This window comes from Boleophthalmus pectinirostris, unplaced genomic scaffold (assembly GCF_026225935.1).
Source record: "Boleophthalmus pectinirostris isolate CB_2022bp ecotype Guang Dong unplaced genomic scaffold, ASM2622593v1 HiC_scaffold_8, whole genome shotgun sequence".
Classification (NCBI taxonomy): Eukaryota; Metazoa; Chordata; class Actinopteri; order Gobiiformes; family Gobiidae; genus Boleophthalmus; species Boleophthalmus pectinirostris.
In genome coordinates this window covers 18,685,578-18,708,711 of record NW_026571515.1, presented here as the reverse complement: position 1 = coordinate 18,708,711, position 23,134 = coordinate 18,685,578, and the positions used below count along the sequence as shown (strand labels likewise).

General features: G+C 38.9%; 1 protein-coding gene across 1 annotated transcript in view; it reads left to right on the top strand.

Annotated features, from left to right (window-relative positions):
- Window positions 1-13,367, top strand: part of plxna1a (plexin A1a) — a 519,677-nt gene extending 506,310 nt beyond the window's left edge. The window contains exons 32-34 of the mRNA XM_055165879.1: window positions 3,094-3,306; window positions 9,140-9,290; window positions 13,188-13,367. Coding sequence (XP_055021854.1) covers window positions 3,094-3,306; window positions 9,140-9,290; window positions 13,188-13,283 — 460 coding nt within the window. The 3' untranslated portion in view covers window positions 13,284-13,367. The remainder of the gene's footprint in view (window positions 1-3,093; window positions 3,307-9,139; window positions 9,291-13,187) is intronic.
- The last annotated feature ends 9,767 nt before the right edge of the window (window positions 13,368-23,134 follow it).

Sequence of the window (23,134 nt, the reverse complement as noted above, 5' to 3'; positions counted from 1 at the left end):
AGGATTTGGTGAAGATTAGGAATGTTCAGTACACAAGCAGACTATAGTACAGTGAGTCACGGACTTAAAGCTGCATTATGTAACTTTTCTGGTGAAGGGTCTGCAGTCTGCTTGTCTCTATGGAGATGATTTACCTGGAATGTTTCACAGAATGAGCACTGGATCCAAGTACGGCTGAATGATTTTAAGAAAAAAATTAATTGCGATTCGATTTCATCCACGATTTTTTTCAAATCAAGTTTTCATGCACATGAACATTTGCAAACATCTCACAAACTTACATCAAACCAGAGTCCCGCACCAACAATTTAACGCTGGACCGTTTGTTTACATTTTACAGAAACAAAACTTAAAACCACATGGCTTATTTGCATAAACTATAAGCTCTGAAAAAAACAACAAAAAAAAAACAAAAAAAAAAAGCTTGTTCCTTGTGCTGCTGATGTGGTCAGCTTTAGTCGTACTGAAGGTACGACTCAGTGGAATATGAATGTTCTTTCTGTGACTGAGGATGTGCTGCTGATGCTGAGTCTGTTCTGTGCTTCTATCGCGTTGGAGATGGTTCATGTTAAACATTACACGAACGCCAGGTTTAAATCCTTGCTGCCTCGCGTTGTGATGGTGAATTACTTTGTGGCGCATAGACCTCGACACAGATCTATAAATCAAAAACAAAGGTAACAAGGCGACGACTGCTGTGTGTGTTGAGTCGAAGCAGAACTAAACTTCACCCTTAAAACTGGGTTTTAGGAACACTGCAAAAGAACGCAGCTTTGACGCTCCCAAATTTTCACTACAAAACGACAGATCATTCAGCCCTATGTCCAAGTTACAGGTCAGATCTGTGGAGACATGTTAGTTCATGGTGAATGCATAATTTTAAACATTAGATTATTGCAAGATAGATTAATTTAATGGAATACTGTGGAGGCAAAACTCCAGGAAAACACTTCCTTGAAGACCACCCCCCCACCCCACCTGAAATGTTACATAGTGTGCCTTTAACTGTGATAATTATTAAAACTCGGAACAAAAGCCTAGACAGCTTAACAAAATCTTCTTATATCTAACTTCAAATACCATAATGAAGCTCTTTGAACCTATCAAATATTGGCAGTAGTTTTAAGTACCTCTTTAAAAGTTTGTTTATTTAAAGCAGACATATTATGCAAAATCCACTTTTCAGAGATTTTAACCTTGTTATAGTTGTTTACTCTTACCGAAGTTGTATTTAGAGTATTTGTGCATGTTTGAGCAATCTATAATCATTTATTTTTAAGATGACATACTGCTGATCAATCCGTTTTCACCCACACCGCTGTATGTCCACTACATTTTATACTTACCTTGTTCTCTAAGTTTATCTTTTTAAAAAGTGATATGCGTAGGATTTGGCTGCATCATCCAATCATTTAGGTACAAATGAAAATAAATCTGCTTCTCACCAGTGTGATGTGCAGCTATCCATCTGAGGTGCCAACAACTTCACAACTCTTTTTTGCGGTAATGTTTACAGCGGCGTCAGCTCCCATAGGGCATCAGAGTTTTCTAACTCTGAACTCAGTGGATGTGTTTCTTGTATTAAGCCATTTTAGATGCATATTGTGATTCAAAATGTCAAATTAACATAATGGTCCACGGGTGTCGTAGATAATAACTATATATCAGGCTTAAGCACAATATGTCTTCTTTAAATTGAATATAGCACATTTTCTGTCCCAACTCAATCATTAAATCAATTGTACCACATCTGCAGAATGCTACTGCGTGGGATTAAAATAGTTTGGTGCATATAAATCTGAAATCCCTGTGCAATATTCCTCACTTAGCTTCATTTACATGTGTTAGTCAGCTGCTCCAGTCTCAGGGGGGCCTAATACAATACACACTCACTATTTCATTAACAAAAAGAGAAACTGCTCACGAGGCACTAATTAAAAATGAATCAGTGCGAAGTTGCAAATGAAACCCAGGGGGCATAGCACTTATACAGTGTTCTATATGGCAGATGTCACTTACAGACTGTGCTCCTATGGCAGGCAAGACAGTGGTGGTTTGCCTCTCTTGAGTTTTTCTAATTAAAAGTTGGGAGTGATATAGAAGATTTTCACCACCCATTTGAGGCTGTTCCTGATAAAAGATGAATAATGATTAATAATTTGATCTATATTAATATTATAACTATAACTTTACTTTCTGGAGCTGGCACTTAACCTGCATGACTCCATGGAAAGTTAAAACCATACTTTGGAACATTCTTTATGGAGATAGATATGTTTTATGCGATACTGTGGAAGATTAAAGTCAAATTAACAACATTACCATGGAAACAAGCAGGTGTATAGGCCCCCCGCAAGGCCACAAGAGAGAGGTTTGTGGAGATGCAAGCTTGCTCAGAGAAAGGATGCATATTTTTGAGTGCAATTAAAAACAACCAGAAAAAAACAAACTTTCTAGTCTATTTTTAGTAGTGCCATAGTATTCAAGACCGCACTTGGTCTCGAGACCAGCCTCGAGACCATTTTTTTGAGATCTTGGTCTCGTCTTGGACCCGACCGTGTATGGACTCGGTCTTGTCTCGGTCTTGAAGGCACTTTGACTTTGTCTTGTCTCTGTCTCGAGGTCTGACACTCGACAAGTGATCAGTTGGAGATAGAGTTATATAAACATTGATATGTATGTGCTAAAATAACTGTAAAATACAAATAAATGTCTAAAATTACAAAGATGGTCTCGATTTGGTCTTGATGGGCCGTGATCTTTGTCTCGGTCTCGTCTTGGTCTTGACCCTCAGAGGTCATGGTCTTGTCCTGGTCTCAGCATCCTGTGGTCTCGGATAGGTCTTGGTCTCAATTAGTGTGGTCTTAACTACAACACTAATTTTTAGAGTGAAAAGTTACATACTGTGGCTTTAACATCAGTACTGTAGCATAGCATTCAACACAATTGGCACAAAATCACAAACATGTCAGAGGTTATGGACTCATATAACATATAACATACCTGGACAAAGATGCTGGTGTAACTAAATCTGACAAACTTCAGCCTAATTGAAGTATTAATAATGTATGTTGATGTGTTTCATATTTGCAGCCTTCCCCTGAGGTTCTGGGTGAATGTGATAAAGAATCCTCAGTTCGTCTTTGACATCCATAAGAACAGTATCACAGACGCCTGCCTGTCTGTGGTGGCTCAGACCTTCATGGACTCCTGCTCCACCTCAGAACACAAACTGGGCAAAGATTCACCCTCCAACAAGCTGCTCTACGCTAAAGACATCCCCAACTACAAGAACTGGGTCGAGAGGTGAGTATTCAGTCAAGTCTGTTCTATAGTCTTAAAATGCCTGCATCCAATTTTTAACTATGGGTAAATAACATGTTAATAATGAACATACCTCCTGCTGAAATAATTACTGTATTGACTTACATTTATACTTACACATTTTTTAGTTTTTTAGTTTTTGACACTCTTAAAAACAGTTTGCTCTGGTCCAAAGTTATTCCTTAGTTGCCTTATGTAATTTCTGCATCTTAATTATTTATTTATAAGAGCTTTTCACAACTTTTAGAGACCTGAGTGGGGTTTTGTAATCACTGTAAAGGTAACAGCAACTCGCATGCAAGAGTACACTTCCTGATTCCCAGACAATAAAAACACTTTAGAATTAGCTACAGACAGTATACAGCTGACTTATTTTGACCTCAAGGGCTGCTTATATTTATTTCTTGCATTTCTTGTTTTTTTTAAAAACAGCGTTCAAAGTCTATATTTTCTGTTGCAATACATCAGACACCAAATTTTGTCATTGTGATTGGCCTATAGAGAACTGTAATCCCTGCCCACTTAGTCCTTTCTCTAATGATGTTAAACCATGACAGAGCCTATCTGGGATCATCACAGGCAGTTGTTTACATATACAGTCTCCCTGAACAACTGATTATCTGATTGGATTATATTGTCTGTTGTTTGTAGTTGCTTCCTTACAAATCTCACCTCCCTCCCCCTGAAAAAGAAAAAAAAAAAGACATCATGTAAACACCCATTTCACCATTTAGAACCACTTAATATGACAAAAATATAATGCAATGATATACAACTACAGTACTTTTACTATGACTATAAAGTAGCTCAACAACCACAGGTACTAAAATAAATCTTTATACTTCCAGGCAGAGGCTCGGACTTGCAGATCGTGACTTGGAATCGAGTCAGACTTGAGTCACTATTTTTTACGATTTGACTTGATAAAATGGATTAAGACTTAGGACTCGACTTGGACTTAAAGGTCACTGACTTGGGACTTGACTCGGACTTGGGGCCTGTGACTTGAGAAGACTTGAGACTCTGAATTATTTCTATTCTGACTGGAATGATCCACACTAAGATCTTGTTAAAACATTTAAAAAGGAAAAATGTACATTTCTACAACTCTTATATACTCTATAAATACGCATATATAAATATACTATGACTTTTTTAAAGTACAATTTAGTTTAAAATTCATATAAATTGCAAAAATCTAAACTATATTTGGTACTTTGGTTTAAAGACTTGAAATGACTTGAAGCTCAAAGCAGACGACTTGGACTTGACTTGGACTTATGGGCCAGTGACTCGAGACTCGACTTGGACTTGCCTGTATTGGACTTGGGACTTGACTCAGACTTGAGGTAAAAAACTTGAGACTTACTTGAGATTTGCAAAACAACGACTTGGTCCCACCTCTGCTTCCAGATACAAGTGACTAATAAAAAAAAAAAATGAAACCAAATTTTTCTTATACCCTTGGTCTGCCTTCAGCATGCATTTAAACTATCTACTTATTCACACTTCGCTGTGATTGGTTAGCTCCACAAATTCAACGCCATTTTCATATTCCCCAATCCCGCTCCCAGAACACAACAAAACCAGATAGAAATTCACTAGTGTTCATTCTTTCTGATATAGTATTGTTAGCACTAGCCTCACCTATTGCATTTGAATTCCCACTTTACCAGAACGTACAATAACTTACAAGAGTCTGATTTGTACCAATTTGACACCCTCTCCAAAAGTAGACGCATACTCAATGAAAATGGCCTCTGTCTCACCCTTCATCTTTTATTCAGCAGCTCAATGTTTAACTAAACTCAGGAAGTGTTGTCTCTGCGCACATTCCCTTTTGGGAGCCTAAGTTGCTTTCCAAGGCAGCTTTTAATAGACTTGGCGTGTCATGGCAATGTTTGCTTTGCGCTCCTCGTCTTAGGTGCTACTGATGCTGTTGTGCGTGTCATCCTTACTCAACATTTGTCAAGGTGTTAAATAAAAGTGATGATTTTAAGTGTAAGGTTCTAGGATAATTGTTTATTTACTATGGAAAAGCCTGTGCTGTAACCCACAGTGACCTACACCCTCTGCTGATATTAGTGGGGACTGAAGGCTTTAAAATGAGAAATTAGCAGCATGGTATTGTCAACATGATGCTAATAAATAGGTACTGGCATCAAATCTCAAACCCAGTACTTAAAAAATGGCTGGATTAGGTATTAGTCCATAATATAATACCTTTAATTGGACTAGTATTTAAAATATATCACTCATTTTACCAGATCTTTGACATTTTTTGTTCTAACAACATGAAAATTGGCACTGCACACACCCGTACTTTTAGGATGACACCTTCCGAATTTGAGGTCTGTCGGATGAGAGGTTCGAGAGTTATGAGTGGAACAGACAAACACACAAACTAACAAATACACAGACAGACGTTCCTTGCGTTAATAGATAGATGTAATAACACTGTTTACGGGCTAATTTTGACCTAGAATCTCATAACATTTGAACTTCATTCACACAAGCCTATTGCCTAACACAATCGGGTCCATTTTTTAAGAAGTTAACTGTGTTTTAAGGAAATAAGTGCCAGGAAGTATTGGAATACATCGGATATTGGGAGGTACTTAAAGCCAAAGTGTCAGTATTGGTATTGGAAATGAAAATGCTGAATCAGTCCCTACAAATAGGATCCAAAGTGAATGAAGGAATGATTGCACTTGCAGCTAAAATGTGAGACTGGTCTTAAAATGTGGCAACCCAAAGCTTAGGGCTCATTCTGTGTTCAGATTGGACTATTGGAAAGGCTCAAGAGCTTGAGAAATGTAAACAAAACATTAAAATGAAAAGGTTTAGATTTTGAAACAAATCTTACATGCAATTGTAAGTATAGTTTGTATAATCTATATTTGATTCAAGCATATTTACTGGGGACAAAGCTTCTACTTACTTCTGCCTTTAGAAAGTCCTTTAGTTGTCAGTCTTGTAACTCAAATTTCAAAAACAGCTAGAGTTCATGAGCACTTTTCAGAGACCAGAGCATAGTTTTGCCATCACAGTTAAGCTAACAAACAACTAGCAAGTTAACACGCACTTCCTGATTAGTGTAATGGTTTATAATTACACAGTGGACATAGTCTGACTTGAAAACGGGGGCAAGATAAATATTGCTCAAATACAGGTACAGGGAGTTTTGAATAACTACCCAACTAAACTTTTTCATTCTGCTGTGTATAGCACATCAAAGAAAACACGCAATCAAAACCAAGATAAATAACTATTAAAAGACTTAACAGTAGCCATACAATCAGCAGCAGTATTAGAAGGATGTATCAGGCTGTGCTCTTCACTACACCGAAAGTACTGAAAGTGTGAGAGAGGCGAGCAGTTCTCCCCACAGCAGCACCCAGGCGCCGTACACTCAGATTTATGGCTGAGGGTTAATTGGCTGCAGTTATACAGTGTATCTGCTCCTCTCCAAACCTATATTATTCCCTGTCCAGCTCCTCCAACCACAGCCCGCTCCGAGATACTGCAAGATATAGATCCGGCAAACGGGCACAGTACAAGTCAATAGCGGGATATGTTCTTAATATACTCCCTCGTTCTCTCGGAGGGGTTATGGCCGGACCCTGCTTCTAAGATAGGGCCAGCATCTCCCAGTCGATAATGTGGTGGAACACGCGTTAATTATTGCATATATCCTCAAGTCTTTATTGGCTTCAACTCTGGAAAAATCATTTAGAGTGGAGGGTCAGCCATGCTATACAAGGTAAATAGTGGAGAAAGTTGTCTCCGGGCGACTCTCTGCAGTAAAAATAAGTATTGATGGAGGTAGTTAACAAGTGAATACATGTAAGGTCGAGGTACAAGTGAGCATCTCATTTCAGCGCTTTATAAAGTTTTTGTGTAGTCATGTCTAGACTACAAATAAGATATCATAACGTGAAGTAAAGTTTAACCTAGCTGTGTTGAATTCACACTGCAAAGAGCAACATCTAAGTAAGTCAGGTAAGATAAAATGACTTAAATCAAGAACTTTATTTGAGTAGATTCAACTTGACAAGTAGAATGTATCTTAATTCAAGCAACATTAATTTTAAGTTGTTGTTTTTCTCATTTTAAGTGTAGCAAGATGTATTTTCACATTTTAACTACAAAAAGTCTTGTTCCATTGGGAGATAATTTTACTTGTGGAGTGAAATTTACTGTGAGCTTTACTTTCTTAATTCAAGTCATCTTAACTTGGCTGGATTTTAGGTTTTGCAGTGCAGCGCTTCCCAGATGTAATAAAAGTTTAACATTTGCCAATTAACTTGACGCTGGGTGGTTCAATGCCCGCAGAATACTTGAGCAAGATACGTCCATGTCTTTCTCGCTGCTAGTGTATACCCATGTGAGTAATGTATTATGTAATATCAGGCTGTTTAAGCTTGAATAGTGGTTGTGTGTTTTGTACAACCCGCTTAGTAGCATGATTAATAGTGGCACAGTTCACCTCTATGGGGTTAAGTTAAGTCCAATTGCTGCTATCTATCTTTGCATTGATCTCTGTCAGAAGGGATGTTGATTTTTTTTGTTTTTACCCATATGCTAATAACTATTGTAGACAGCTCTTACTGGAAATAAATCATGTTATGTTATGATTTAAATATGTTAAATTTAACTAAGTATGTATTTATGTTTCACAATTACAGTTCATTTACCCTGTTATATCTGGCTGATATTTACACGTTTTAACATATTACTTATCGGCCTTATATTTCCAACAGAGGCCGATATTTTGTTACAGGACACTGCACAGACTGTGACTTCACTGCTCTTGTATTCAGTTTATAGTGAGTTAGTTTGTAGTAAATTCAAAAGCGATACCATATTTTTTTAACTATAAGGTGCACTTAAAATCCTTACATTTTCTCAGAAATTGACAGTGCACCTTGTAATCCGGTGCGCCTTATGTATTAATTCTGGTTGTGCTTACTGATCTCGAACCGATTTTATGTGGTACATGGCGCTCAGAAATGTTCTCAGAATGTTTTAGTATAACTTTGGTAAGCTACGAAGCTGCAGAGTTTGATGGATTGTCGGAGCTTTATGGCTACCATAGTCGGGAGCCTCGCGCAAGTCGTGTTCTTTAGTCCGACAGAAGCTGACCACATTAGGACACAAGGAGCGAGCTGTTTTTTCAGCACTTATAGTTTATGCAGATTAGCCATCTAGTTTTAAGTTTTGTTTCTGTAAAACGTAAACAAATGTGCACAAAGCTGCATTAAACACATTATTACTCAACGTATATTTGAGTCCTCCTTGTACGAAATAAAAATCCAAACTTAAATTATCCATCCACATTCACATTCATAATAAACATTCACCAAGACAGGGAGGCAAATTACGCCACGATCTGCCAATGGATCGTGGATGCCTGGGTTGAGATATCAATCTCAAGTGTCACCTGTTTGTTTTGCTTAATGCGCCTTATAATCCAGTGTGCCTTATAGTCTGAAAAATACGGTAATTTGAGCAAAATATTAAAAATCAGCCCTACATATTGGCCAAAAAAAATTGGGCTTCAGTTGCTCTGGATTTAAAAAAATAAAAAATGGTATCAGCCATGAAATAACTCATATCGGTCAATCTCTAGACGTTTTATCAACCCCAAGCTTTTTAGAGTCACTGTCATGGTCTTAAAAAATGAATAGTGTATGGCATAATACAGATTACCTTTATGATTTCCCATTTTGTTCCCATTTTACACTACAACCTTTACTTTGATATACTCGAGTGCTTAATCTCATCATCATTGTCTATACCCTCCGTGTTCCAGGTACTACTCGGACATCTCCCGAATGCCCGCCATCAGCGACCAGGACATGAGCGCGTACTTGGCCGAGCAGTCCCGCCTCCACCTGAGCCAGTTCAACAGCATGTCAGCGCTGCACGAGATCTACTCCTACATCGTCAAATACAAGGACGAGGTAACCCCCCCGCCCCCTTTCTCCACCCCCTCCTACCCGCATACATTCATACATACGCTCTCCCATATCCTAATCACTGGTGTCACCCTCCTCTTTACCCCTCCTGACTAATACCATGAGGTCATTTGAATTCAATGACTGTGATAAGCGCAGCACATCTATAGCAGCGTCCAGGGTGAGCTATTATCACCATTAGAATGCACATTAAGGCATGAGCTCAGCACATTACAGGGCTAATGGAGCTGCGTTTAACTGATGGGAGTTCTGTTGTAACGGCACAAGGGATGAGCCAGTCGCTACTCTCTGATTAAACAGGAGATTTGAGCTATTTACTGCAGCAATGCCAGTTTATCAGGGAACAGCACATAAAGGTTTTAGATGCAAGGATGGGAGTGACATGCCTTATTTAATTGCGTGATTGTTAATTTGCAGTACATTAAATATACGCACTGTTGGTTGGGTACTGCAAACTGCCAATACATTTTTCATATTTTCAACAATAAATAAATCAAACATATAGTACGACGGGGAATACACTTTTACTAGCCATAATAGAGTATAGGAATGAAGACTTAATTCACAAGATTATTAAGAATTAATCAGGCTTATACATGCTTTATTAAGGCCAATTAACTTGTAGTCATTATAGAGTGGTACAGATTTTTTTTATTTTTTTTATTTTCTCCATTGAAATATTTCCTCATTGGAATTGCGTTTACCCTGTATTATTTTACCCAATATTTCACTCCTCTGTGCTAAAGCATGCCATCTCTTTCTGACCTGTTTAATTTTCCTGATAGCAACTTGAAAAAACTGTATCAACTATGGATTTAATATAGATTATCTGCAACTAATGTGTGCAGCTTTTACTAAGATCAAATGAAAATATCAGAAACAAAAGCTATTTATCTATCATTTCAGATGTATATCACAAAATAATAAATTGTGATCCTAATCCAGGCTTAAGTGTATTTTTAAAAGAATGCAGCCTGGTCTCCAGAGCTGCCCCTTCGTGATGACGGGTCCTGTGTTGGCTGAGCTCACTGTACTGACACACTGACATGTAATAGTGCTGTAACAGTGTTGTAATGCCCCTAATCACAGTTTGTGGAGGACCAGTGTCACTGAAGTGTCCAGTGTTATCGGCTCACAGAAAAGCTATTGCTGTCATTGAGAAAATATAAAATCTACAAACCCGCAGAGGTGGGTAGAGAGGCAAAAAAGGAAAGTACCGTATTTTCTACACTATAGGGCGCATTTAAAAGCCTTTTATTTCATAAAAAAATGACTGTGTACCTTATAATCCAGAGCGCCTTATATATGAATATATTCAGGTGTCTTAGTACAACTTTAATAAACTACAAAGCCACACCACTTGCAGCATTACGGCTACCGTAGTCAAGAGAATTGCGGAGTAATACATACTGTGATTCCTTTTAATATCAAAATGCCACCTGTCAAGAGACACACTTACAACGCCGACTTTAAACTCAAAGCTATTATAAAGTTAAACTGTGAGCTGCGTGGGAGCAGTGGATGAGAGAAAGCAAACACACATTCACCAAGACAGAGAGACGGCGTCGAGCGACTTACGCCATGATCTGCCAATGGATCGTGGACGCCTGGGCTCAGGATCAGTATCAGCTGTGGTCTGAACTTTCACAAAGACTAGAATCATCACTGAACTGCCAGGGAACAGTAACCACACTGACTCGGATAATGACGAGAGGGATGCGGGCGTGCTGGGCACCATAACTGTTTGAACAATTATGAGTTATTGTGAATACGCTAACACTTTAGCAGTCTCAGACAGTATTTTTTTTTTACGTGTTACAGTTAAACAAAGTTGAGAGTTATTGTGAACACGTTAAAGTTTGACTTATCCAACTGTTGAAATAACTCAAGTGCTAAAAAGTAATAATTAAGAAAAGTTAGTGTAATTGGAGACAAAACACTCTTCACTTCATAAAACCACACTGGATTAAAGACTGTAGCTGTTGGTCAACTAAACATTTTGGAAATGAGCCCCCCAAAACAAATAAAATTATATGCTCAGATTGCTTGAATAACACTGGAAAAATGTAATATCAGGCACAATATTTTAAACTTGTAGATCTAATAATGCTAATGTTATGTATTGAACCGCAATAAAAAAAAACATTTCAACCTGCATTGATTTGATAACTGGCCACATTTAGGTAACCCCCCTACCGTCTATGTTCACATTTCTAAACAATAACTATACTGCACACTTGTGAACATCAGCGCCAAATTATAGTAGTAAAAAGTATGGTGCAGTGCCATTTCTAAATTTCAGCTGGAATCTGTCCAAGCCTGACGTTTCCCTGATGGACAGCCATATGTCTTCTTTGTATAAGCCGTCCCATTCTCACGGGGCATTCATGTGTTCCGAAATACGCCATCACAGCCTTTTATCCACCCATCCTTCCTGCTTGTATCGCCCTGTGCCCACAATCTCACTGTAGTTACATGGCCTGGTTGCAGCTGGCACCATTGAAAGCTAACTGTCCCCCGTCATTACAGCCTATTATCCAGATGTAGGCTTGCCCTGACCTCTCACACAAACACGGACATAGACAGGCTTATAATGCGCTGGCAGCAAGACAAAAACGCACATAAATACAGAGTAGTGTGTCCTCTGTGACCCAACTCCGCCTCCTCCTTGTTCGCGCCACGCATAATAGCAAGCCACAATGTAAACGCGATCGCCGTTAGCATTCCATTTTAGATCACTATTCCCCTCACCTGCCTGGCTAGCATCACAAACACAACATTACTTTAGCCAAGTTGTAGCTGTTATACTGTATACGCCAGTACTATCAGAAAGCAGTGAATGGGATAAAGGTTCGCCTTTTGCCACCTTAGATGAGTAAGTTCAAGAATATACCATAAGCAGTGGCGAAGAATTACTGGAACACAAAAACATTTTATATGAGATGGAGAAAGTAAAGCCGCTAGAAAGTTAGACGCCAACAGAAGTGAAAGAGCTTATGTAGGATTTATAAAATATGTAGGATTTATAAAATAGCATGAAAAGCACAAATAGTTTTTCAGTGCAGGAGGAAGTATTTATTGGTACAACTGGATGTGCTGTAGAAATACACTCTAGTAGTGAGGAGACCGCCAGGTGACAGGTCCATAGGCAGGTGCAGGCTGGGGCAGGTGTGGTGGTGCCAGATGGACAAGACCATTGGACCACATCCTCATGGCTTTACCGTACGCAGGCTCAGCTGAGTTTGTCTTTGTCCTCTTCACCTGACCTCTTGACCTGCCAAAGTTGTCACTGGATGACCACTCTGGGTGCCTGGCCACGTGCTCCTTTCTGAGTTTGAGAGCTGTTCAAAGTATGAGGCCTGTATCTCTGCAGACAGACTCCAGCACTCTCTCCCAGCACCCTGTTGACTGCAGCTGAGTCAGTGATGCCCAGCTCCTCCATGACTGTGTGACTCTGCTCTGCCCCGAACAGCATTAAAGAGTTTAGAGGCAATTGATCTACGGCTTATTGGCATTGAGGGCGTGGTGTCACTTCCTACAAACAGAAGAAAACTACATAAATAATACATATATATATTTTATTTACATGGCTGAATTTTAAAATAAAGCAGTAAAAATAGCAAGTTGTAATAAGGCATATACAAATTTACAAGTAAAAATAAAAATATGTCTGGGCTATATATAAGAGGTGGGTATGGAGAAACAGTGCAAAGATGAAATAGTGACTGATATGACATGGTTCATCTATTACATAAGGGTGGGTTGTTGTACAGTTGTATGGAGTATAGTGACTGTAGTCCTGTTCAATAGAAATGTGTAGTTGTATTTCTGAAAACGCATACTTTTACTAACCTTACCAACATTTTGTGATGACTTTTCCAGATCCTGACGGCGTTACAGAAGGACGAGCAGTCGCGCAGGCAGAGGCTACGTGGCAAACTCGAGCAGGTCATCGACACCATGTCCATGACCAGCTGAGAACCGGCCAATCACAGCCCCCAGCCCTCCGCCCTCCAGCCCCGAACTGGCCAATCAACACGCCTTCCCTGACGATCTTGTGACGCAGTGACTTTTTAACCTTTAATGTCCCTTTCACTACAAAACAATGGAGCACACTGGAGAGTTCAAAACCGTACAGGGATTGGCTTCTTTTACTTCTTCTGAACTGCCAGGCCCAACTCAACCAAATCAAACCTGCCCTACAGCCTCAGTGGATATGGACCTATAAGGCGGAAGCACCATTTGGGGTCTTCGGCCAATCAGGCGAGACTGGTTCACCACAGTAGTGACCAAAAACTCTGGAAATACTGTACAAGTGCGAAATGTTTCTTTGGGACAATTTGCCAAGAACAACCCAGGATCTGTGCTTCTATTGTGGTGATAAACAGTAGATAAACAGCCATGGTAAAGATTCAGTTCGATTGTTTCAGACACTTCAGCAGGTGGACACAGGCAAACCAGGACTATTCAGGGAATTTCTTTGAAAAAAAACGCCCATAGTCCGACAATTTGGATTTTTTTTTCTATTCCTGCTCTCCTCAGTGCTGTGCCACTTGTGTTAACTGCTGAATTTGCACAACAAAGCTGAATCAAAAGAGAGAAGAGGATATATGAATCTCTATATAGATATATAAATAGAAACTTTTTCAAATGAATGAAGAAAAAAATTGTTTTCCATTTTAATGTACAAAAGATCGAGGATTTGATAATTATGAAAAACACAAGGAAAAAGTCGTCCTGTGCCATGTTTTACTTTGAATGTTGTTTAGTGCAAAGAAAACTTTTTTTGATTAGATGAAATGTGCTATGAAATGTTGTCATGCTTAGTGACTGAAAGTGAAGAGTATAAAATAGGCAAATCTCTCTATATATATTACAGACAGCTTCTATATTTCATAACAAAGGCAGTGATTGGTTCCACAAGTCCATTGATGTTTTTGGTTACTCTAAACACTGTTATCAGTGGTCTGGAGGAAATGGCTTGAGATTGAAAGTAGACATTATCCAAGGGTTCCTGTGTGTTGAGTTTCTGGTGATGTTGAAAATCTGGCACCATGGCAATTAACAATACAAAACAAATATTATATCTTCTGAATCTTAGTCTTCGTAGACGTTCATGGTGACTCACGACAGGGGTCTGGCTCCAGTGTTCTAAAATCTCGAGGAGTTGCTAATCCAGGAAGACGCATCTACTAATTTTATGTCTGTTCTGAACGCGCAAAAGGTCTCACAAGCTCACCCATGGATAAAACGAGAAAAAAATAAAAATAAAAAATCGCTATATTTTACTCATCACAAGGTTCATGAAGTTTGCAAGTCTCATGTTTTTGTTATATTTTAGTCTCAGTTTTTTTTAAAATCGATCAAATATATTTCAGTAACAAATGTGTACATCAAATTCAACATTAAAATACATGTATGGTTTGCTTGGAGATAATGGTGGACCAAATTGACTCAACTACAGTAGATCTCTTTATTACACTGGAAACAATGTTTAAAGTAACCAAAATCACACTTCTTTCAAATTCTTTCCATAAAAGCCAGTGTTGAAGTTGGGTCGAAAGCGACGACTCAGCTCTGGCAGAGAAATCTATTATCCAGGACCATCCATGTTGTTTTGCAGCAAACTTTTTTCCACGGCATTCCGAAATGAAGGGCACTTTCTTTCCGGAGCGCCGTCAGTATTGTATTTTTACCAAGTGAAGGTGGTACTGCAAGCTGAAGGTTTCTCAAATGTGAATGTGGTGTTAGTAAAAGAAACTGTAGCTCGATTTTTTTGTGAGTGTTTTGTACCAGTCGAAGGCCTTTCTCTTATTTCTGTTCTGTGCTTTTATCTGAAGAAAAAGAAATATGTTTCAGTGTTTTTGCTTCCTTTTGGGTACGTGCTGCTTTTAAACGCTATTTGCAGTGCTTCATTGTGGTTTATTAGGACACATTCCTCGCTCATGGCTCCAAATTGGGTGCAAGGCTTCTCTGAAATGCCCTATAATACATAGAAAGACGGGCAGGTGACGCAGTGCGGATAGTTTTAAAGGTGCACTGTGTAACTTTTTGATGGGGACATGTCACTTGCTTGTTTCTATGGATATGTCATTGCTCTGCCTCAAAATTTTCATAGAAACACATTAAACAGTTCTACCTTACATTTACGGAATTATAGGTGCAGCTCAAAAACACCTAGAAAAACATACATTCTGACTGTTCATTATTGCCTCTCCACAGATCTGACCTGGTTTGGTATCCATGATGATAGAAAGGTTTAATACTAGGGGTGTGACGATACACAAGAATCATAGTTCGGTAGATACCTCGGTTTTGAGGTCACGGTTCAGGTTCATTTTCGGTATAGTATGGGAACAAAATGCAAAACTGTTTGTTTATGTATTAGTTTTAACATTATAAAAATGGGAAAATAAAATAAATGCAAACTGCTGCTTGGTAATACTATAAGTTAAATAAAATATTCTCAAATAAGCAGCAACTGTATGAAATAATATATTTTTTTTTAAATTCCCTGTAAACATTAAACAAATTCAGTGCCGGCAAAAGCATCTACATCCGTAGCGTGACAGTCGTAGTTTTGCGAAAATTCACGTTGTTTAGAGAGACGTGGTCAATTGTTGTCAGGGTGGTCGCCCTAAATATAAAGCACTGCGGGAACCATTGCCACCCCAATCACAGATGAGTTCCTTCATGATTATTAAAGAGCCGAGCCTTCCGTGTAGCTGTACATGTAGTGGGAAAATGTAAACACACAAATTGCGAGAATTCACTCGTGCACAGCCCTGCACCGAACTGATAGTCCTGTACCAAAATGTTTCAGCATGATTGCATTTTCTTCCCATACTGTACCAAAAATGAACCAAACCGTGGTACATACTGAGCCATGATGTACTGTTACACCCCTATTTAATCCCATACTGTGAAACATTCCAGACAAAGCAACAAGATCTCCATGAAGAAAAGCTTTTGACGAAACCCTTCACCAGAAAAGTTACACAGCGCACCTTTAAAATGCTTTTACACCGCGACGGAGGAAAAAATGACAAATCCATTTCTCCGAGCAGATACCGATGCCTCCGTACACATTTGAGTTCTTCCATATCAGTGCTTCCCATTAGCAGATTTTGTTCAAATACAAGCCTCGTCTCATCAGGAACAAAAAGCCATTTCATTTTGAAGTGTTTAGTGGGTAAGTGCAGCCTCAATAAGCTCCCTCCATTTTGTTGACAGTCAAGAACAATGCAGACTTACGAGCTAGCATTGCATCTAGTCAGCCAAAACATTGTGACCATTTAATTGGATACACTGCTTCTGTTGAAAAGTGAATTGTGTAAAGTGTACATAGAAATAGATGGCGATGTAAATAAATGAAAAGTTATTGTGCAATTTTAAAAGTGTCTAGTTGTACATATGATTAAGTCTAGAAAAACATACTATAAAATGTTAGCTTGCTTGTAAACCATGTTGCACTTCATTTTACTGTCAAGCTTGCCAAGACAGACTGCCTTATGCTACTATGGCTCAAGAGTTATAGCCAAAGCACAATTTATATTCAAAATTTTCTATAATTTCGGATCAAAATGGTGAAATTAGGCTTAAAAATATCGACCAAGACCTAAACCACGACTAAATTACTGGCATGCGATTTGTTTTGTAGACTATAGGTGCCATAGTAGCTGATATTCGCTCTTGTGGTCATAATGTTATGGCTGATCCTAACCACAGATCACTGCGAAACATGTTTGTATATTAAAATGAATAGGATTGGGTAGCGTTGAGTTGTAGACATGATTTGCTTTTATTTTTTTTTTATTTCTTTGATACACCCATGCCATAAGATCACGTCATATGTAACGTACTGTATGAGCTTTGATACTTGAACCAGTGATTTTTAAAACAGGGTACAACTCCATACAGGGCGCTAACCAAAGCTTCTTAAGTTCATGCCATTCATTTACCCATTCACCGTTTTCTCCTAGTCAAGATATCGCATTTTAACACAGCTATATTGAAACGATTTGAAGCACTGCACTGATTTTTTGTTTTTAATTGTACAGAACTTGTAAAGATATTTGGATTTCTTTCCGAGTAGAAAAAGTTGATAAGGCAGCCTTGGTCTCGTATTCTTTTGTTTCCTCATTTGGCGTCTTGTTTTGTACTTCACCACTTGTTGGGGTAAAAAGATGAAAAGAGCGGGGCGAGGCGGAGGAAGTCCTTTTGAAGGCCCTGCTATGGTTTTTCATTTCCCATTCCGTTGCATCTGCTCCGTTTGGCTTTCCCCGATCGAAAGAGACAGCCATGCCAAGACGAAGGAGGAGGAAGAACGAGGAGTGTCCGCGGATATGCTCCCTGTGCCTTGGCTGCCTCCTCCCTTATCAAAGAATGTGTTAGAGGCTTTGCTGTTACGTTTATGAAAAATGATTAAAAGAAAGAGTAAATATTTATTAAAAGCCAGTCTTTTCTTTTCAAATGTGAAACTGGACCGGTGATGTAAATGTTCACGTGGTAAATACAGGGTTAGATGCAGTGAACTGAAATTATTGTATGGGAAATGACAAAAAACATCTTACGCAAAATCACTTCCAAAGCACTGCGTGTTTTGTTGCAAGTAACATTTGTTAGATTGACCATTTCTTAATTGCATGTAATTGATTGGGTTCAAATTAGTTGATTTGTTTTAAAAGCACAATTCTTTAGCAATTAAGGCAATTGAAAAATATTATGTAATCTTTTATCAGCTTAATTACTATCCCATTGCGTACTTGAATGGTGTATTATGAAAGCCATACACAGGGTCAAAGTGACTCATTTAAAAAACATGAGTTTAAATTTTGGACAAAGCAGCAGTTACTGTCTCACATCAGACTTGTGAAAGGAATAGCATGGTGGTACTGAATGTCCATGAACTTCAGGGTCCCCTTCAGATCGAGCTGAGAATCTGGAGTCATTCATTGGCATTTAACCAAATACTGGGAGTGTCTATATCTTAAATAACCACTCGTTTCACCACACAGAGTGCATCTTGGAACAATCCACATATCCAAAAAAATTAATGTCCTTTGCTTTTAAGACCAAAGTAGAAGCAGTGGTCTGAACAATCATTTAAAGGTCCTATATTACACAAAATTGACTCTTCTAAGCTTTAAATCACGTTATAATGTTCCTACCCTCTCCAAAACACACCCTTGTCTTTTATTTCATTCACACGTTTGAGTAATTCTGTATTATTAGTCTCTCTACATCATCAAAGCTCACAATGCTCTGTTCGACCTTGTGATATCATGAAGCAATTAAAGCTTTAAAGTTAATAGCTACCTTTTACCTTTTGTTCAATAGAGATTCTATGAAATCATCCAAATGATTCTAGTGAAGGTGTAAGGAGTTTAAAAACACAGTGGAGCACTTCCTGTATTAACCAGGGATGTGACAATAACCGACATATCATGATATCGCATCGTCAGAGTTCTCACAATAATATCGTGGACCATCACAATATATTGAATTACAAGTCTCTTTGCTTAAATTAAGAGTTAAGGTGCAGCAATAGCTAAAAAAAAAAAAAAAAAAAAAAAAAAAGACCATGACCCTTTGTTCCATTTCAGTGCAGACTACAAGAAGAAATAACAGTTCTAAGTTTTGTTAGCCTTGACAAAATATCGCAATAAATATCGTACTGTGAGATGTATATCGTGAAAATATCGTACAGAGAGATTTGGATATTAATTGGATACTAAATTATTAAATTATACACAATTATTTAAATACTAACTGTGAGCCTCCCCGCCATATTGTGAGCTTCCCCACGATGTCGCAATAAATATCGTACCATGAGGTTCATGCTGTGATGATATCGTATCGTGAGACTTGGAAATCGTTACACCCCTAGTATTAACACACGATGATGAAGATGATGAAGATGCAGGATTTGGTGTTAAACATGTGTGAATGAAACGAAACACAATTCCGGGCGTATTTTTGATGAAGAAACTACATTATAACATAGATCAGAAAATAGTGTAATGTATAAATAATATCACTTTAAAGTATAGTTGATAAAACACAGAAATTTATCTCGGCTCGTTGAGGGACTTCTCACATCCTTGGATCGAAACAAGTCCTCTCCATGCACTGAAAGCACAGATTCGAATGTAAGATCTGAAGGTGACCCGTGTTAAATAAGCTTATTTGAGTACAGAACCATAATGACAGCTCCTCACCTCCATATATTCACCACCGCACTACCTTAATACTTCTCTTATCCGCCATGTTGAGTGTGTCCCTCATCTTCTCTCCACCTGCTCAGTGCGCTCTGATTAAAGTGGAACTCAGAAGGAGCGTGGGACATAAAAGTATCTGCACACAGATTAACCAAGGAGGCAAACTTTCATATTTGTGATTTCCGCTCTACCTTTTTAAGAGTTTGAGACTTGAAGCTGCTGTGACAGGTCCGTTTCACGCCGGTGTCTGTAAATATATCCGCCTCTTTCCTATTTTGCAGATTTATTACGTGTAAATATGCATCAAGGAGAGATTAAACATGTTTTTGCTATACCTGCCTCGTCTGATGTTTTCATTTCACTCAATGCATTTTACTGGCTATGTAAATGAAAGATTTGTAACGTCATATGCATCATTATATAAGTTTTGCTGTAAAGGACTTCAATACAGACTGTGAGTAACACTGTTGGAGGTTTCTTAATAATTCCATATGAAAACAAGCAGCAGTTTAGCAAATGAAAGGTTACAAATGGTTTTATGTTTTGGATGAATGTCTGCATTTGTTTTGAAGTAGTTTTGAAATATTTTATTAATGTACTCAATGGCCAACATGAGCATCGAGAGTCTGCTTCTAATTAAAGCAACACTCTTTAATTTTCTGAAGGTGGCACCTGCATGGTTCCCTAGAAATAGAATGTTGAAGCCATTCTCAGGAGATAGTGTATAGAGAAAAGAAGGAGGCCCTCATCCCCAGCCAAGAGTCTTTTTATTTTATTTTTATTTTTTTTACTTGCTTAAAATTACACCAATTTGTCTTGTGCATTTGACCCATCCTTTAATGCCACTTGGGCACCTCCTTAGGAGCAAGGGGGGTTCCGCCTTTGGGGCTCTAGACTAGTCTTTAGTCTAAAACAGGATTTAAGATGAAGTATTGTACCTATGATGCATGATTTGGGTTGATGGAAGAAACTGGAGGAAACCCACCCAGACACAGGGAGAAGATGTAAATTTTGCACACAAAGGCCCGGCGACCCTGGGATCAAACCCAGAACCTGCTGTGAAGCATGAGTGCTTCCGCTCAGCCTGCATGCTTCCTTTGTCAGACTTTAATTGGTTACCAGTGCTCGAGGAAGGATTTTCCAAGTTATGACTTGTAAATTTAAATGGAAACTCTTTTCCATTTTAGAATTCCTACCTGGATACCTGGATTAGGTAATAAATTAACTGCACTGGGTTCACATTTTGTCAGACTTTAATTGAGTCCCAGTACATGCCACATATGCACACATAAATGCCATACGAGGTCCAAGCTCCAACCTCCGACAACTACTGATACACAGCATAAGCTAAAAAGAACAGCTAGCCAACACTGAGCTAAAATCACACTCCACACTAAATTTATCTTATCAGTCCATGCAACTCAGGTAGGCTAACATTATGTGTAATCCCGACTCCACAGGACTGACAGTTGTAATCCTCTCCACTTCCGCTGTTTTCACAATCCCCACTGCGTACTTGTCGAAGCCTCACCATATTCCTTTGTCTTTAATTTTCCTCTTGTACATTACAAAGCATCCCCCGCTGCTCTTGTCACAGCACAGGGAAACACTTTTCTTCAGTCGCCACCTCCTGTTGCCTGCAGCCTCAGTGTGTGTGTGTGGTGCGTTCATGTATCTGCAGGCATCAGATTACCATGTTTGAATAGTGCTTGTTGGGAGGAACAGCTCTTTATTTGGCCTCTCTCTCTCTCTCTGTCTGCTTGGTGCCTCCGGGTTTTTCTGGTGATTCAATCAGCGACCGCTCTCGACACAAACTGCACTGAGCGCCTGAAAGATGCCACAGTGAAGAGGAGGGATGAAACATAACGTCTGATTGGGTCTGAGCTTAAGATGGGACACTATTGGTTCTCTATGATTATATCAAACCTTCAACTTACAACTGAAAATGACAGTCAAGGGACCTGATGTCGGGTTAAGACGATCATCCCATAATAAATGTGTTTCTTTACTGACCCCTAGTGATTGGAGTTAGTATTGATGCTAATTTATGTATCATTTTACCAAACACAACTTAATGTGCATTTGACTTACATACTCAGTGTTTAGTCTTGAATTAATTCAATCTGATCCATCACATGTTAGCAGAAAATTGTATCACAGTGGAACATTTTGGTGAAACTGTTTGGAGTAGAATCATGAGTAGAATCTACAGTGTGTGCTACAGATTTATTTATTTTTAACCACATTTATTTACATCTCTAATTGTGTTTATACTTTGTTCAGAAATACACTTCAAGATTCAAGTGTGTTTTCTATCTTGTAGTGTCACTAGAATAATAATTCACCCAAAACTCTTCACATTGCATTATTCATTCACTCCATATCTGGTGGTGGTCAGCTAATTCTGTACATGCCCTGGGGTAGACGGCCCCATGGGCCCCTCTGACCACCAATCACTCACTCATTCACTCTGGGCAAGATGAGTCAAGTGTCTTGCCTAAGGACTCAAGGACAGTTTGCACTAGAGCCACTACTGCTCCACAGTGGCGCCAGGCCAGCACTTCTTAGCTTAGTGTGATTTAGCAAGATCAGGAATTTTCAAGGTGGTACATCCTGTGTTCGATGTGTACACTGTCCCACTGATTATCCATCACCGGCATGGACTCTTTTTAGAGTTGATAAATTGTAAATATTCACATTTTGATGTAGTGCTTTTTCACCTTCAAGGCACTCACAACATTTTACTCATTTACTTTACTTTAGTCATACACCAATGTACACAGACACTAGGGGCGGGTGTGGGTGAAGTGTATTGCCCAAGGACACAATGGCAACATTCCTCTGTGGGGACTGGAATTGTGCCACCAACCTGTAGTTCAACTGAGACTATCAACTGCTGTCGCTACATTTCACTACATTCATCGTACAGCTGGGCGCTTAAGTAAACCTGAACTATCCCCACATCACATAAGAGGCTCTTATCATTCAGCTCAGATGTGAGTGTTAAAATTGCATGCAGTCTGATCCTCTCACTACAGTGTACATGTTTGACATAAAGCTTCGCCGAAGGCCTCTGTCGTCCACATCCCCTTAAAAAGAATCTATTTCATCAGACCATGTAGTGTTCCAGGTGACTTTTTACTGTGTTGGCCTGGATCAATAAACTCCAGAATAGCTGCCGTGAGGGACTTCCTATAACTCTTACAGTAGGTTGTGTGTGTGAGAGTCTCCGGCAGGCTCAAAGCTGAAGCCAGGGAAAAGCAAGGAGAAATACAGGCTGTACTTAGACTGGGGCTATTTTGACCATGCAGAGCTGGCCTCCTCCTGTACTGCAGTGTGGGTCCCAGCTGGAGGTCTCTGCACCTTTCCTCTCAGAAGATATCCAATACTTTGATCTCCAGAACAAACTCTACAAGCCCCACTACTCATAATCTACCACCACTTTCTGCCAATTTCACTTTTCTTCCTGTTGAGCTGGATACAGTAAGAGCTAATTGGAAAAAGTTGTGCAAAATAAAATACCATTTGTTCCCCTAAATTACTACTGAGGTTTTTTTTTTTTTTTTTTTCATATGTTCTTATTCTATGAACATTTTGTAGAATTTGGTG